The sequence below is a fragment of the Gossypium hirsutum genome, chromosome D06 (genome assembly GCF_007990345.1).
Source record: "Gossypium hirsutum isolate 1008001.06 chromosome D06, Gossypium_hirsutum_v2.1, whole genome shotgun sequence".
NCBI classification, from domain to species: Eukaryota; Viridiplantae; Streptophyta; class Magnoliopsida; order Malvales; family Malvaceae; genus Gossypium; species Gossypium hirsutum.
In genome coordinates this window covers 22,622,432-22,639,121 of record NC_053442.1, presented here as the reverse complement: position 1 = coordinate 22,639,121, position 16,690 = coordinate 22,622,432, and the positions used below count along the sequence as shown (strand labels likewise).

Below are 16,690 nucleotides of genomic sequence, written 5' to 3'. Positions count from 1 at the left end.
TTCCCACAGACAGGATGGCTGTTAGAATAAAGCCTCATGGTGAATTCTATATTATATATTAGGATGCCTGCACATAGATCGACCAAGTGCTAAGAAAAGCCAAGTAAACCGCAAGGAGAGTTAAACTATACTTCATTTTCTGTCAAATTAAGACCATCTCAAATATGCACAAGGACTTTGACAAATGTTGGAGAGGCAAATTCATCTGTTGCACAAGGTAACTTAATGACATTTACTCGAGTAGAATCAGAATATAAAATTGGTGAATTCACTCAAAGGTATGTCAAGTACATACCTATATCTAACGCTCATTAATTACATCCAGTTATAGATGTGGAGTATCTTTGATTTTCTAAACTCAAAATCAATACTTGATAATGAAGTTGCTTAAAAAATGTAAATAGCAATAATGTCTATCAGAAGATCAACAACAACAATAAGTAGAAAGGTTAGAGAGAAAAATCCATGAAAAGAATTAATATGGTCATTTCATGTGCCAAAGAAGTCCTACAAAGTGCATTTACATGAAATAGAAACATTAGAAAATCAGCCTGTTTGCTGCTGGAATTAAGGTAAATATCTCCAAAAAAGGGGAGATACAGAGTTGATACAAAGTTTAGAAAGTCGTTCAAATAAGAGGCATATACAGTTTCAATTTTCATATCCCTACCTTGTGCATTTTCAAAAGCTCCAATAAACCAGTTATTAGTAACAATCAAATAAAGCAACAGAGATTAGGAACTAGTGAAAACCAGCAAATGACAATAAGAATGGTTATTTTTGTAAAACAGACTCTTACAATATTAGTAACCCCTTGCTGATTCTCAAGAATGCTAGCATAGAAGAAATTATCAAAAAGGAATATAGAACCGGGTTATTACAATTAGTAGATAAAAGGCTCCCTCCCCGATTGAAAACAGAAAGGAAAGGCCATTAGAGCAGAGAAAGAGGTATACCGTCTCAGTGGTTCACGACTGATCCATTTACAGTGCAACATTTACATTACGATGGCTGTGGGAAACAACTTGCAAGTTTACTCTTATTATTATTTCTGTGGGAAACAACTGTTTCTGTAATTCCAGTTCTTGTGCTACCTTTCGATCTTATTATTTCCCAGAGACTATCTGAAATCTGTCCCATCACTTTGTTCCTAATCATTATAAAAAATTGAAGTGTCGCATTAACATTAACATTATTGACTACATGGAAAATCTAACATACTCTTGAATAGCTAATGAAACTCTAAGTTGATATTCTTCTCACAAACTGCTCCCAATTTATACTTATATCCGTATCTTATTATTCCCAATGCTGAAATTTTTAATAACCAAATTTCGCATAAATAAAACACACCATAAAGAAATATGCAAGCATTTTATTCGGGAACACGCATTATTTCAACTAAGAAATCCAATATGGATTTTTAATTTTCACTCTTATATGTATATATACACATATAAATGAAGTTCTTAAGTTTAAAGTCATAAATAACTTTGACAACAAGGTCCACTTACCCAACCTCATCATGTATGGCATCTGATAGTTGCCTTACTTTCATGTTTTCAGAGCCAAGACGATTAAGTGCTGCCGACTGCTTCACAGCTGAAATGATGTTGTTGCATATTCTAAGGTAAATTTATTGCTTTATTCAGAACATATTATAAAGGAACACGGTAAGAATGCCGCTATTTACTTCATATTCATTTAAAGTAATAAATATACGAAGGTTGCATTCGGCGTGTTCTTGAGTTGACAGAGTCATTCTTTGAATCCATTAGGAAAGAAAGCAAGTATAAAATGCATAGCTCGAGCTGAACAACTGCTTTTATCTAAACAAGTTGAATCAAGCTATTTGGCTTGTTTTTGAAAAGCATAGGCTGATAATCGATCTACAATAATCACATTTGTCAACAATCTATAGCAGCAAAGCAGCTTAATCAAACATGGCCTTGAATTTGAAATTAATAAATTATACCCAGATATAATAATCAAATTAAATTCCATGAAGATACCCAAAACTCAAAATCAAGACAAAACCCATTCAAGCAAACAATCACAGACAACAAGCATCCATGATTTCCAGGTTACCCAAAAGTTCAGCATTCTAAAACTTTTACCTAAATCCTAGAAAAAATATATAAAAGATAAAAAAAGTAGATAATATTGGTGATTAAAAAAAGAAGAAGAAAAAACGTAAGTTGTCCTTGAGCTTGCGGATGATTTTGAGACGGAGCTTGTCGAAGTCACCATTGTCCTTGAGCTTTGCAATTACCTCTTCTTTCCTAATCTTCTTGTTTTCTTCTCCCATCGGTTGTTTTGCATTCAATCTGTTGGAAAAAAATACATTTCTCTTTTATGTTTCTATTAACAGGGAAAGGGGAAGAACGTAAGAAGGAAAAATCATAAAGTTTCTTTTATGTTTCATTTTCGTTCCTGATAAAATGAAGAAAAGAAATGTAGGAGAAGATGAAGCTAAGGGCAGAAAAGTTTCTAACTACCCAAACGTAAGAAGGAAAAATCATAAAGAAGGAACAAAATTACCTCTGCAATTTGGAAAAGAAGAAAACGTAGGAGAAGATGAAGCTGAGGGCAGAAAATGGAAAATAGGAAAGAAACGGCGGATGAAATCCCTATTCAACGTTGAAGGGAATGAATGGCTATTACAGCCGATGGGTGTAATAGGGCCTGAATGGAATCAGGATGTAATGATATTACAGCCAACCAAACTAACGTTTGGTGGTGGGCAATTGAATAGGCAAGGAATGGAATGGCTATTCATGCCAACCAAACATGCTGCTAGTATTATCAATTTGATATGTTTTTCTATTTAAATTTTGTTTTACTCATCATTTAATATGTTTTTATTTATTTATTTTAATATTGTATATGTTTTATTTGTTACAACTAATTAATTTTAAATCATACTTTTTATTATTTATTATATCTTAATTAGGTAATTTTCACACATACGATAAGATTTCTAGTATTATATATATGTGATTACTTCTGGCATTTGCACACAAATAATTATTTTCATATTATAAAATAACATTATTATTATACAAAATGATGTTTAAAATTATTTGGAAGAATTGCTTTATAACAAATCATAAGCCAAAGTTAAAAAAATGAGTAAAAGGGTGTCGGTGACAATTATACATTGTCCATATATGAAGGCACCATCTCTCGCCACGAGATGGTTTCACATGCTTGTTTAACAGAAAGGGGTGGGTGGGACCTTATTTCATAGTTTTAAAAATGATTTAATTATTGTTTTAGTCCTTCTCACTTAATTTAATCTTCTAACTATTGACAGAAACAATTTAAACTTACTAATACTATTATAAAAAAATTCAATCTTAATTTAAACATAAAAAATGGAAATTAGATTTCATTATATATAAAATATTTTTAGTCGCAACAACTTCCCATTTACAAAAAGCTTTTACATGTGCTAATTGGATTTCCACTGAAACATTCCTCGCTTATGCCCCACTTAACTAGATGTTAATTAAAATTTTATTTTTTTTACAAAGCGATAAATATTATTAAATTTTACATTAAATATTTTTATAAATTTATCGTGAAGGTGTAATATACGTAAAACTATTTTACCATTTCACCTAATATTTTATTTGTTTTTAAATATTTTTTTTTGTAAAAATATTTTTCCTCATAATTTGCGTGTGACATTATCTAAAATGTTGAATCATTGCAGTAGGAAATAGTACATCTCTTCCAACATATTGATTTTAACAAAATTCCAAGTTGATATTTTGATCAAAATAGTTAAATGCGATAATTATTTAAATTAACTAATTATATTATAAAAATAAAAAATAAATTATAGTACATGTATTAAAATTTAAATCTAGTAGGAACCAAAACCATAATTTTGACATTTTTGGGACTTTGTTATTCATATGCACAAAATTTGATAAGGTCCCAATTTTTTTTGTTGCCTCAGATCCAAAGTAAGCTCTTTTTCAGTAAGGACAATGTGAAATTGCAGTGTCAACTCACGGTCTTACATATCCTTTTGATACTGAAAAAGAGAGAATACTTATGCAAAAAGAAAAAGAAAGCCCTCTAATCATTGAACCCCACCATGTATGTAAAATCTTATATTTCTCTTTACCCAAAATCCAACAATAATCAAAAGGTCTAATCTTCCCTTTCAGTCCCTGTACTTTTTAGAATTTTGATATTCAGTCCTTTGTTTTTAATTTCAAGAATTTAACCTTTCTACTAGTCTAATTTAACAACTAGGTTTAATTCATGATTTAAGTCTCCAAATATAACGGTTTCTTCACTTTATTATTTAAACTCTTTTTTTTTTCTCATTTTAGTATATAAACTATTATTTTTATCTCATTTTATTGAAAAGATTATCCATAAAAAATGACACATGTTCCTTAAAAAAAAGAAAACGACATATGCCACATTTTTGTTGGACTAAAAATCAAGTCTAATTAATAAGACTATTTTATTTGAATATGTGATATCAACTTAACTTTCTTTTTTAAGTAAGAACTCTAAATATCAAAAGGCCACACATTAATAAAATTTAACAGAAATCTACCCTTTATGTTATCAATTAGAATTGTACAGGGATTAAATTTTAAAAGTCTTAAAAGAATAGGGGCTGAGAGCAAAATTAAACCCGAGTAAAAAATGAAAGAAACCCTCTCCCCCCCCCCCCCCCGCCTTCCCTGGCAATTCACTCATATATACCTCTCTTTTTTCTGTCATCGTTTGATCCCACAAAGACCTCCATTTCTTCAATTTAAAGCTTCTTATCCAATAATTGTGACATCCAGGTCCCAGTAGGAGTTGTTTCCCACAAAGGGTAAATAGAAAGTGAGATAAATAGGAGGGCAAAAGAGATGGATTCGAGCAATAGCAGAAGAACAGGAGGTAAAAGCAGTGTTGTTGCAGGCTCAGTGCGGGAAACCAGGATGAAAAGTAATGAATTCAAAGGTGGGATCAAGGTCTTCAATGAAGAAGAAAACGGCAATGGTGAGGGAAACAATGCTGGTGGTGATAAAAGGTTGAGCTTGAAGAAAGGGCAAACCTTTGGGGTTGTAGGTGTTAGTGGGAAGAGAAAGACATGGAAAAGTGAAAGCTTTGAAGGGTTGGAGAAGAACCCAATTAGGGTAGCTAAAGGAAGATCCATGGAGCATTGCAAAGACTTGAGCTTGTCTGTTGATGGGATTAAGAAGGTTTCTCCTACTCAAGTCAAGAAAGGGATTAGGGATCTTAGTAAATCTGTTGATGGAATTGAGAGAACCCCAATTCATAGTAAGAAGTTAAGATCTGATGTTGCTAAAAAGGGTGTTGAGATGAGCAGCAAAGATGGTATTGAATCAGGCGAGGGATTAGAGGGGAATTCAGTGAAGGCCTCAGCTCAATCTTGTGATGAAAATGGAAATGATGATAAAGTTTTAGTTTTTGATGATGAAAAGATTGAAGGGAGTGACAAGGACTCAAATGAAAACTTGAAGGATGAATCTGACTGTGAGGAGCATTGCAAAGAGTGTGGTGTGTGCCAAGAAATGGTCATTTCAAGCAATGGTGATGATGAAGAAGATGAAGAAATGGAGGAAGTTGGGGATGAAAAGACAAGCTTTGACATTAAGGAAATGAATGTACCAGAGGTGGAGAAGAAGCCTAACAAAATTGCTAATGAAATAAAGCCCAATAAAGCTGTTAATGAAGTGAAAAAGTTGCAAGAAGATAACAAGCCTAGCAAAGTTACTAATGGAGTGAAGAAAACTAGCCAATTCCCTATCAAAGCTGCACCATTTTCTCCAACTCTGAACAAGCAGCCACCACCAGTTGTAAAGCATGCTACCCTTTGTAAGTTTTGTGTTCCCATTTGATGCTATATTGAGATAAGCAACTCTTTTTTAGTGCTAAATGAATGTTGCTAATGGCCTTATTGCTTGGAATAAATTGCAGATGACGATTACCATTATCAAAGTTTCCCACAAACTCAGAACCAATTGCACAATTTAGGTACATTTAACTGATTCCATTCCTTGGAAACAACATCAATGAATTCCATAGCTGCAACTTTATTAAACCCTTTTCATCTTTTCAGTTGATTTAGTAATGTGGAGGGATGTATCGAAATCGGCATTAATCTTCGGGGTCGGAACATTCATCATCATTTCATCATCTTACACACAAGACCTCGACATCAGGTCTCACATTTGTCATCCTTTTTCCTTTCTAATCTTTTTTGAGTCCATCACTAAAACTCCTTGTTCAATGTTTCAACAGCTGCATTACAGTAACTTCCTATGTGGGACTTGTTTACCTTGCTGCTATATTCCTTTACAGATCAATCATCTGCAGGTAAACACATTGCATTAGATGCCATTAATGAACGAATAAAGACCTTCCCCCCCCCTAACTTTCTATGATAATGCAGGGGAGTTGTGGATGTAGATGAATCAAGGTGTGTGGTTGGAGAAGAAGAAGCAATTTGGGTACTTAAATTGGTTCTTCCTTATTTGAACGAGTTCTTATTAAAGCTGAGAGCACTTTTTTCTGGTGATCCTTATACTACAATGAAGGTAAATTTCCCATTGTTTTTTTTCAACCATTTGGTTTTGATTTTTAAAGAAAGTTGATCAATTGGGACCATTTGCAGTTGGCAGTGCTACTGTTTGTTTTGGCCAGATGTGGCAGCTCCATAACTGTCTGGAAAATGGCTAAATTGGGTAAGGTGTTTTTTTTTTCTCTTGGTTGAGATCATGAGTTTTAGGTCAAATTATATTTTGGTCCCTCGATTATACTCAAATTTGATATTTAATCCTTATTAGCATAATTTGACATAATTCAATCTTTTACTTTTGCAACAATTTGTCATATACACAACAATATGGGTGAAAAAAATATTTGACATAAATTTTTTTATTTAAGAAAAAATAATATTTAAAATAATTATTTCTTAAAAAAAATTGAAGGTAAAGGCTAGATATTTAAAATAAATTATTTCTTAAAATAAAATTTAAAATTAAAACACTTAATTAATCCAGTTTACTTTTGAATTTTACAAATTTATTGATTTTGTTTACTTTCACCAACTGAATTGTTGTCATCAACTCAAGATATCTAACTCAGTCACACAAAGTGCAATAGTATAAATATCGATAATTATAATGGTATATATTAAAAAAATGATTTTTTTGGGTATTGGAGTGAATGGTTTTCAAAAAAAGGTTATGTCAATATTTTAATTGAAATAATTAACTATTTTGACCGAGACATTATAAAAGTAAAAAATTATGTCAAATTAAAGTACAAAGATTAAATTTAAGTTTTAAGTATAATAGAGGGATAAAGCTAAAATTTGACCTTGTAAGTACAAGCATGTTAGACAATCATGGCTGAAGTAAATAACAACTATATAAAACACAACAGTTAAATTGTTTCAGTGAAAATGAGATCTAAATGACTGCATGTTTTTACCTTTTAACTGAGGCATGGTTTTGTTGTTGATTGTAGGGTTTTTTGGAGTTTTCACTGTTCCAAAAGTCTGCTCTTCTTATTCCCACCAATTAACTGCCTACGGTAAAATTTCCCACCCCAGTTATCTCCCATCAATCATATATTATACAAACTCATGGATTGGACCTGAACACATCTTAAAAACTCATTTTATGGTTTAAAAAACAATAAAAAAAGGAACCGGGTTAGACTAGTCTAAATTGAGAAATATAAACCCAAGCCTAACCTAAAATACGTTGATTTGACTGTTCGATCTATAAACATCTCTAATATAATATCATTGCCCCTACATTTGTCTTTTTTCTTTACATCTTGTATGTTTGATTTAATTGATCTAATTTATATTTGTGAGTTTTTAACCTTGACTTGAATTTGAAAATTATTAATCAATCAATTTGAACTCAAACTTGATTTAATCATAAAAAAGTCAACAGTACCATTGAAACTGTGTAACTCAAACTTAAAACATTGCATCAAACATGAAACAACAATAACTCAAAACAAATTGAACTCGAAATGATCAAAATATGAAGTGAACAAAATTGTGATGGTCGACTCAAAAGTTCCAAACCCGAACCCAAACTCAACCAAATGTTGACATGAATCCTAAGTAATTTGACCCAAAAACAAATCTAATATGATTTGATCATGGGGTAGATTTCTTATTAATTTTCAAACAATGTTGACCTAGCTTAATTTTTGGTTTTAGCTTAACTAAATTTCAAATTTAAGACCAACCACTATCTTTTGAAAGGGTTAAATTATTGAATTAACTATATATTATTTAAAATTTCATCTGATCATTATAGTTTTAGTCCCCTTATTACACTTAAAATTTGGATTTCATCTTTATACTTTAATTAGGTATAATTTAATCCTTCTATTTTTGCAATGTCATTTGTTAGTCCAAAAGATTAGCTATGCCAACTGTTCCATTTAAAATGCCAACATGGATTTCCTTCCCTGTGCGAATAATTATAAGGACTAAATTCAAAATTTAAGATTAACTGATACTTTAAACTACCTAATGCTTGGAAACTGTTAAAAGGCTTGAACTAACTATTTATTATTTAATATGTCATCTATTCTTATTTGACCATTATAGTTTGTCCCCCTACAATACTTAAATTTTGGATTTAGTCCTTATACTTTCATTTGGCATAATTTTAGTCTCTCAATTTTTATAATGTCATTAGTTAGTCTAAATAGTTAACACGATTAACTGTTGACATGGATGCCCCCCCTAAAAGCCTCTTTCCAACTCATTGTGCTGATAATTACAAGGACTAAATGTCAACTTTAAACATAGTAGGACCTAAACCATAATTTGAATTATTTTTAATATAAAATTCAAAATAATCTCATTATTATTATTTAAAAAATGTATGTGAAATATGAAGGAAAATTTTGGATTGGACGCATTAAAGATGCATGGGAGACATGCACACATAAAAAAGCAGTGGCAGTGACCATCTGCACCCTGGTTTGGAACCTATCTTCAATTGTTGCTCGCATTTGGGCTGGTAAGCAAATTGACACAACATCACTTTTTTGGTCTATTTATAGTTTTTGTCCCCATACTATACTTAATTTAGCATAATTTGATCTTTCTACTACCATTAATGTTATGCCTTAGTCTAAATCGCTAATACCATTAAAAATTTCTGGTAATTGGTTTATAAGAATTTTTTTTAAAAATCCAAAATTCAAAAGTCTAAATCACTAATATATGACCTGGAATGCAGTTTTTTTTTTAATTAAAAAAATCGAAATCAAACTTGATGAGGAATTTTGGTGAAGATGTTAATGATTTAGATTAAGGCATAATATTAATAATGGTAAAAAGTTAAATTATGTAAAACAAAAACTATAATTTCGCACCACTTTTTTAACAAATCTCTAAAACTAACAACATAATTGAGTTGAGCTAAGCTCAAATATTGGTAAGTTCGAGGTCAACGTAAAATTTGAACTTAATTTTTAAGTTCAATCTCAGACCGAGCTACTCAAATTTAAGTTTGATTAAACTAATTTATCAATTTTCATATTTAATTTTGAGCTCGAGTATGATTAAACTTATTTGTATACAAACTCGATCTTATTCCTGCTTAAACTCTTTCTATATAATAACGATAAACATGTAATTTTTCATAATATAAAAATGAAAAGATTTGATCCGTTTAAATTGAGTATTACAATGTTGGAGCTCGATTTGATAATTATTATTTAAAATTGTGTAGCTTTCATGCTATTTGTGGCCTGGCGATACTATCAACAAAAAATGGTGGGCGAGGAGGATTGGGTGGAGGCTGAAACTGGGCCTACCAATGGAGAATACCAAGCACCACCAAATCCAATGGGAAGAAAACTAAGACATGGTGTTGTTGGGCCATCTAAAATGCTACCAAATAAATTAAAGAAAAGATCCTAACATTTACATCACATGTTTTGGACACTTTCTTCTTTGCTTCACTTCAGTTTTTTAATATATATAGTTTTATAGTGATAGTCACTTTTCTCTTTTGTCTTGTTTTAAGTTACTTTACTAGCTAACAAGTGTGTTTTGGCAAATTATTTTTATATCCCTAAAATTAAAAAATATTAATTTAATGAGATTTAAATAGTATTTTTTATATAAATTTACTCTTATCCATAATTTATTCCCACCTTTAAATTAGAAGAAAAGATATTTTATCGATATTATATCCCTATAATATCCATGTCTAAGATTTTCATATATTTGTAATAATTGGAAAAAAAGATAAAAATATGGGAATATAATTTTTTAAATACCATAAAAGAAATTGAAAAAAAAATTGTAATTGGAATTCAAGTTGAACAAGAATTTTATGAATTTATTAGATGAATTATCAAGAAATTCAACACAAAAATTGACTACTTTGTCTCATCTGAAACAACTGTTGTTTAGTATGTCAAATGAGCTTCTGCCATGTCCCCCAAGAAATCCAAGCAAAAATATTGCTTTAAAGGTCCCTCTACTATGCTCATATTTAGATTTTATACTTATCCTTTATTTTTTTTGGTATGACCAAGGTATCTTTTAGGGTCGTTTTACAATCCATGAAGACATTAATCTTTTTAGGATTTATGATTGCTTCTCCCAACAACATCATTTTTAGAGTTCGAACCTAAGTTCATGAAATTGGAAGTGCAATGACCACTACCCGACACTTGTTGGTATCCCTATACTTTAATTTAGCATAATTAGTACTATTTTTATAATTCCATTGATTAATCTAAGTAGTTAACAAAATTAACTAATTAATGCTAACATAAATTTTTCTTAAAACACCTTTCTCATTTATCATGCTAAAATGTTTGGTATTGGACAGATGTTTCAAAGAAAAATCTATATTAGAGTTTTAGTTAAACAATTTGGAGTAATTAATTACATCATAAAATTAGTATTATCATACATACTTGACATTTATATATATATACATGCATGATTGAGATATTTACTTACTTAATTAGGGTTCTTTCATCATTCTTTTGCCCATAGTGTACTGATTAAGGTGATTGAGCTTGTCATCACAATGGCTTTCAGCATTTATATATAAAAACAATTAATAAACATTATTATTATTCAAATAATAAATGTAATAAAAAAAGAGAGCCAAAAATGGTGATGTTTGATATCAAGTGGATGGTTTATTTTGTCTCTTCGATCCTTCGAATTACTATTGTGTGCCTCTCATTTTCCTCTTTCAATACTTTTTTATTTTAATCATTATATTTAATGTCTTGGTAATGTAAAGAGTTTAATATCTTGAGTCTAACACTTTTTATTTCTAATTTTATTTATTTATTAATGTGGTACTTGTATTTGGTAAAATTTATATATTTTGGTATCTAAATAACATTGTTAATTTTTTAGTACTTAATTGGAGTTTAGTGTTGATTTGATGAAAACTCATAATTAACTAATAATATTAGCAATTAACTTTCATCAAATCAATCTTACTACTCAAAAAAATCGTAGCCATCAAACTGTACTAAATGAATTAATTACAAAACTAAATAAATTCATAGTTAGCACTAAATATATTCTATTAACAAAATCATTGAAATTCAAACTTAATAATATTAGCTATTAATTTTCATCAAATTAACCTAAAGTCCGAATTAAAAATTAAAAAGTTAATATTGTTACTTTTGGATATAAAAATAGAAAAACATAAGTACCACATTAAAAAATGTAATAAATTTACATACCAAAAAATTTATTAAGCCAATACTATCAATGGTTACACATTATCTAAAATAAAAAAAAATAACTTTTTTGCATAAAATATTTTAAAAAAGCTTTTAATTGAACAAAAAAAGAGAGAGAGTATATTTTGAAACTAAACTTACGAAATGAGGTGTATAAGGAAATTATTACATTGTGGTTTTGTGATAATCAGATGGGGACTGTCTCACTTGTTAATTGTCTCTTAAAGTAATCAATTTATATGTCACTCCCAAACTCCCAATTTTAATGAAAGAAAAAAGTCAAAAACTATTTAATCAATACTGTGTGAACCATCCTCATTCGGGGCGTTGAAAGGTTGGTCCGTCGATTATGCCATGTGTTGTAAAATGGTACCTACAAATTTGGTGGTTCAACCGGTTGCATTCCATTCTCGTTGATAAAAGAAGTCACTTTTCATAGCATTTGAAAACATGGATCACGCAAATCCTTAGTATGGTACCAATCAAAGTAAAGGTAAATTTTGGAATGGTATTCAAATGGAAGAAAAGGCAAGCATAGGTAAAGAAAAGCTGGCATTGCTATTTCCGGTGATGTGTTTGCCTCCGTTTACTATATATATAATTGATTGGAAGTCGTTTAGAAATAGTGGTAGTTTAGGTTGTATGGTGCTCAAGATGTGGGGATTAAGGTTTCGGAAAAGTGTAATTTGGGATCCATATTTTGGAAAATTGAAATGAGTGATAATGTTGACTACGAGCGTTAGATCTAATGAGGTGAGATCTTCAATTAATCATCGATAAGAGAAAGACAATTAGATGAGAACCATGAATCTAATGGATTTTTAATGGTAGAAATGCAACGGACTTAATGATAGCATACGTTCAAGGTATGAAGTGTGAGTCATTATCGAAAGTGTCTTATTTTACAATACCTATGCGCATAAGGTTGGCTTCACTATGATATTGGTAAGTGATAAGAGAGATAGTCACAAAAAGGAAGTTACTATAAAGTGTTCACTAAGAGAGAGAGAGAATGGATGATGGAAAAAATTGTACAAGCCAAGAGCTATGTTAAAACAAATAGATGAGAAAGCAGTAAATTTAAAAAAGGATTACAACCATGAGATGGTAAATCGCTCGATTTTGGTGTAATGACTCGAATTTTATATTGTCAAAAAATGCAATTTTGGAACCCCATTTCCATAAAACCAATCCAAAATATAAAATAGAATATTTGTTAAAATAAAATTAAAATTAAAATTATATATTTATATAAAATAAATATGAAAACATGGAAAGAAAGAGAAAAATAATTCTCCTTTTTTTTATGTATCGAAACCTCCATTGTTAAGGATAAAAGAATCGGTCTTAGGGTTCCAAGCTTTAGTCCCTCAATTGGTGAGTTCAATTTGGTCATTTCTTATGATTTTTATGTTTTTAATGTCGTGGGAGTTTTGATTTAGCTTGCCCATGTACCAATTTGCAAAATTTTTAAAATTTATAAAAGTTTTCATTGATGATTTCTTAAATAAATTGATGTTAAATTGACAGATTTTAAGTTTAGAAGTGAAAAAGGACTAGTTTGTAAATTTAATTGCTAGTTTTTGAACATAGGGACTAAAGTGTATAAATTTCAAAATTCCTATGAATTTTTTGTAATTTTAGATAATATAGGGTTATAGAAGGATGTAATTGAGATCGATTTCAAAATTGAAGCTAATATTTGAAAGTTATGGCCATTTCGATTTTAGGGACTAAATTGAAAAAAATGTAAAACTTTAGGGCATTTGAATAATAAAATTGAACTATTCCATGCATATAATTGAATAATATAAGATGTTTGAAATTGATAAATTGAACTGAATTATTGTATAGATCGAGAATTGAATCAAATAGAGGATAATCAAGAAAAAAACAAAATTATTTATTAGTCTTTACAAATTCGACTTAATTGTTGATTTTTTCAAGTAAGTTCATATGGTATGAATGTATGTAAATTACTATATATTTGAATTATGAACTCGTGTATATTTGATTGAAATTTGAATTGTTTGCAATTTGGTACAAAATGTGAGATATTGACTAAATTGTAAAGAAATGATTATATGTGCTAAATGTGCCTGAGTGAATGTAATAAATGATAGGATATGATTGGCATGTTGATAGGGTTATTTGCGCATTGGTATGGGATATATGTGATGGTACGGAGTTTGTGATTGTACAAAGTTTATTACTGATTATATTGGAATTTAACATTTGTTGCAGATTACTGAGTTTTATATGTCTCTACGGAGACCATGGTGTGATGGAGGGATGTATTTTTATACAATTATATGAATGATAGCCTATAAAATTTGCACTATGATGCCCTGGTGTGGTGTAGTTACTGCTTTGACAAGCAATTCGATGTGGTGTAGTTACCCGTGTATCCGAACCTGTTCATTAGAGTTCCTTGGGATAAATTATTATTGGAAAACGAAAATGAAAATGAAAATGAAAATGAAAATGAAATGATATGAGTTTGCATTTCAACTGATTAAATGTTGATTTGATTATGTGAATAGAATAGAATTGAATTGTTAAATGTTGAATTGATATATGATATGGTTATATGATGAACTCAGCTTGTTGATATGCAGTTGTCATGTTTAGGAAAACTTGTCAAATTAAATAGCTTGTTGTATAAAATTGTAAAAGGGCTAAGTAGTTGTTTAATGCCTATTGACTGCCTTCAGACGTACTAATATTTAGAGTAAATTTCCTGCAACCAAATATGAAAGTTAGGTGGTTTTCGCAAGTATACGAGTCAGGTTGTAATATAGTTTTTTTAAAACGAAGTAGGTGAGTACTCCGAGGATCGTACCCAAGGGAGACGAATATTAAATCAATAATAACCTAAACATTAATAGATCTAATTAGTATTTTAATTAAATTATATTACGATAGAATATAAATTGAAAAGAATTTGTTTTATAAGAAAATAAATAAATTCCATAAAATAATAAAACGAGAAAACTAATTTGTGATTCAATCAAATCTGAGCATGGGGGACTAACTCACTTCGGTAGTCATAATTAATTCCTTTGTCGGGTTTTACTCAATCAACTAGTCGTTAACCTAGCAGGATCTCTCGATCTTTCACTAATAATATAAGATGTAGGTTGCTTCGCCTAATTTTTCTTACTTTGCTGAATATCAAGTCTTGGTTAGGGAAGTGTTTCTCAATGAAAGACTTAGGCGAAGCAACCTACATCCTTGGGATAAAGATCCATAGAGATTAATCTAAAAGGTTGATTGGTCTAAGTCAAAGTGCTTACAAAGACAAAGTACTGAAATGGTTCAGTATACAAGATTCCAAGAGAGGATTCTTGCCTATGTCTTATGGTATTAATCTTAGCAAGACTCAGTGCCCTAACAAAAAAGATGAGCGAAACTGCATGAGTAAAATTCCTTATGCTTCAGTAATAGGATCCATCATGTATGCCATATTATGCACTAGACCAGATGTCTTTTATGACTTAAGCATAACGAGTAGATACCAATCAGATCTCGGTGAGAGTCACTGGGCAGCTGTAAAGAACATACTTAAGTACTTAAGAAGATCCAAAGATATGTTCTTGGTGTATGGAAATTTGGAAGATAATCTAGTTGTAAGCAGTTAACAGATGTAAGCTTTCAAACCGACAAAGATGATTTCCAATCGCAATCAGGATATGTGTTTTGTTTAAATGGTGGTGTTGTCAGCAGGAAAAGTTTAAAGCAAAGCACTTTTGCTGATTCTACAACTGAAGTTGAATACATAGCATCATCTAATGCAACAAAGGAAACAGTTTGGATCAAGAAGTTCATTAGTGACCTTGGAATAGTTCCTAGCATCACAAATCATGTTGACGTTTATTATGACAATAATAGTGCTATTGCACAAGCTAAGGAACCTAGATCACATCAACGATTCAAACACAGTCTAAGGCATTATCATCTCATTCGAGAAATCGTTGAGAGAGGTGATGTTAAGATATGTAAAGTTCTAACAGATGACAATGTTGTTGATCCATTGACTAAGCCTTTGCCACAAGCAAAGCATGATCGTCAGGCTAAGTTTATAGGTATGAGATACATTAATAATTGGGCCTAGTGCAAGTGGGAGATTGTTAGTAATAGTGCCCTATGGCTATTGTATGGATGCTTTATTTTGATTAAATGAATTTAAAACTCACCAAACATGTTAGCCTTCCTTTAGGCCTGCTTTGGCCCCTAAGGTCATATAAACGACTCAAATCACACTTTTTATTAATAAAAAACTATAATTGAAAAACTAAGTAAAATATAATAAAATTGATAATATTCAAACTCCTTAAGTATGAAAACTAGTTTAATTTGCTACAATGAATTGCAACAGATCAAACTCCCCCACACTTGTGATGGCATGAAATGGACCTACCATAAGGTATACGTTGTTATGTGGATTCACTGAGGAGACTTCCTGAAAGTAAGCAGAATTTTCTTATGATCATATGATAGTTAGACCGGCCCCTGTGGTAGCTATTATCATGCGATGCATTAAGAAATTTTGTCTTCAAAGTGGACAACTAGTCACAACATGCTACTCAGTGAGATTGTCCCAAGATGACTCATTTTTGGTGCATGATGCGATAAGTGTTGAGTTGATGGTTATACATTCAAATCATCTAGTTAAGTAACTCCTCAAAGAGCTATGCTTAAGTTAGAATGATGGCTAAAATTTTAGATGATTATTAGTACGTGTGAATGCCTGAGGAATTAACTTCATGTACTAACTGGATGAAAATTCATGTTCTTACTAGTTGATCATGATCACCACAAGGTGACTTGATTCAATGGGTGTGAGAATTATCATTGCAACGACTTACAAATATTTTCAAGGTTTAATGTAAAACGCATGTATCATCTTGATACTAAGTTCTCTCTAATCACTCAA

The 16,690-nt window shown here is 30.6% G+C and overlaps 2 protein-coding genes across 3 annotated transcripts; one reads left to right on the top strand and one right to left on the bottom strand.

The window, feature by feature from the left end:
• Positions 1-655: 655 nt before the first annotated feature.
• LOC107901586 (uncharacterized) lies at positions 656-2,327 on the bottom strand. The gene is made up of 3 exons (XM_041095567.1): positions 2,193-2,327; positions 1,514-1,628; positions 656-1,212 (listed from the first exon to the last, which is right to left on the bottom strand). The coding sequence occupies exons 1-3, from the start codon at positions 2,306-2,308 to the stop codon at positions 1,003-1,005; spliced, it is 441 nt and encodes a 146-aa protein (XP_040951501.1). The 5' UTR covers positions 2,309-2,327; the 3' UTR covers positions 656-1,002.
• Positions 2,328-4,705: 2,378 nt separating this feature from the next.
• LOC121218313 (reticulon-like protein B21) lies at positions 4,706-10,066 on the top strand. 2 transcript variants are annotated; one of them, XM_041095373.1, is made up of 9 exons: positions 4,706-5,859; positions 5,962-6,018; positions 6,104-6,206; positions 6,286-6,360; positions 6,437-6,581; positions 6,659-6,728; positions 7,516-7,581; positions 8,919-9,041; positions 9,759-10,066. In XM_041095373.1, exons 1-9 carry the CDS (start codon positions 4,887-4,889, stop codon positions 9,947-9,949), a joined length of 1,803 nt encoding a protein of 600 aa, XP_040951307.1. In that variant the 5' UTR covers positions 4,706-4,886; the 3' UTR covers positions 9,950-10,066. The 2 variants fall into 2 exon arrangements, with proteins under 2 accessions (XP_040951307.1, XP_040951308.1); XM_041095374.1 differs by lacking the exon at positions 8,919-9,041 and having other exon boundaries at positions 4,720-5,859.
• Positions 10,067-16,690: the final 6,624 nt, after the last annotated feature.

Excerpts from the sequence above, each read along its gene's own strand:
- LOC107901586 (XM_041095567.1), bottom strand. The coding sequence starts at position 2,308 with ATGGGAGAAGAAAACAAGAAGATTAGGAAAGAAGAGGTAATTGCAAAG. Across the intron at positions 1,629-2,192 it reads AAGCTCAAGGACAACTTACG|TAGAATATGCAACAACATCA; the intron begins TTTTTTCTTCTT and ends ATAAATTTACCT. Across the intron at positions 1,213-1,513 it reads CCATACATGATGAGGTTGGG|ATTTTCCATGTAGTCAATAA; the intron begins TAAGTGGACCTT and ends AGAGTATGTTAG.
- LOC121218313 (XM_041095373.1), top strand. The coding sequence starts at position 4,887 with ATGGATTCGAGCAATAGCAGAAGAACAGGAGGTAAAAGCAGTGTTGTT. Across the intron at positions 5,860-5,961 it reads TGTAAAGCATGCTACCCTTT|ATGACGATTACCATTATCAA; the intron begins GTAAGTTTTGTG and ends AATAAATTGCAG. Across the intron at positions 6,207-6,285 it reads ACACAAGACCTCGACATCAG|CTGCATTACAGTAACTTCCT; the intron begins GTCTCACATTTG and ends ATGTTTCAACAG.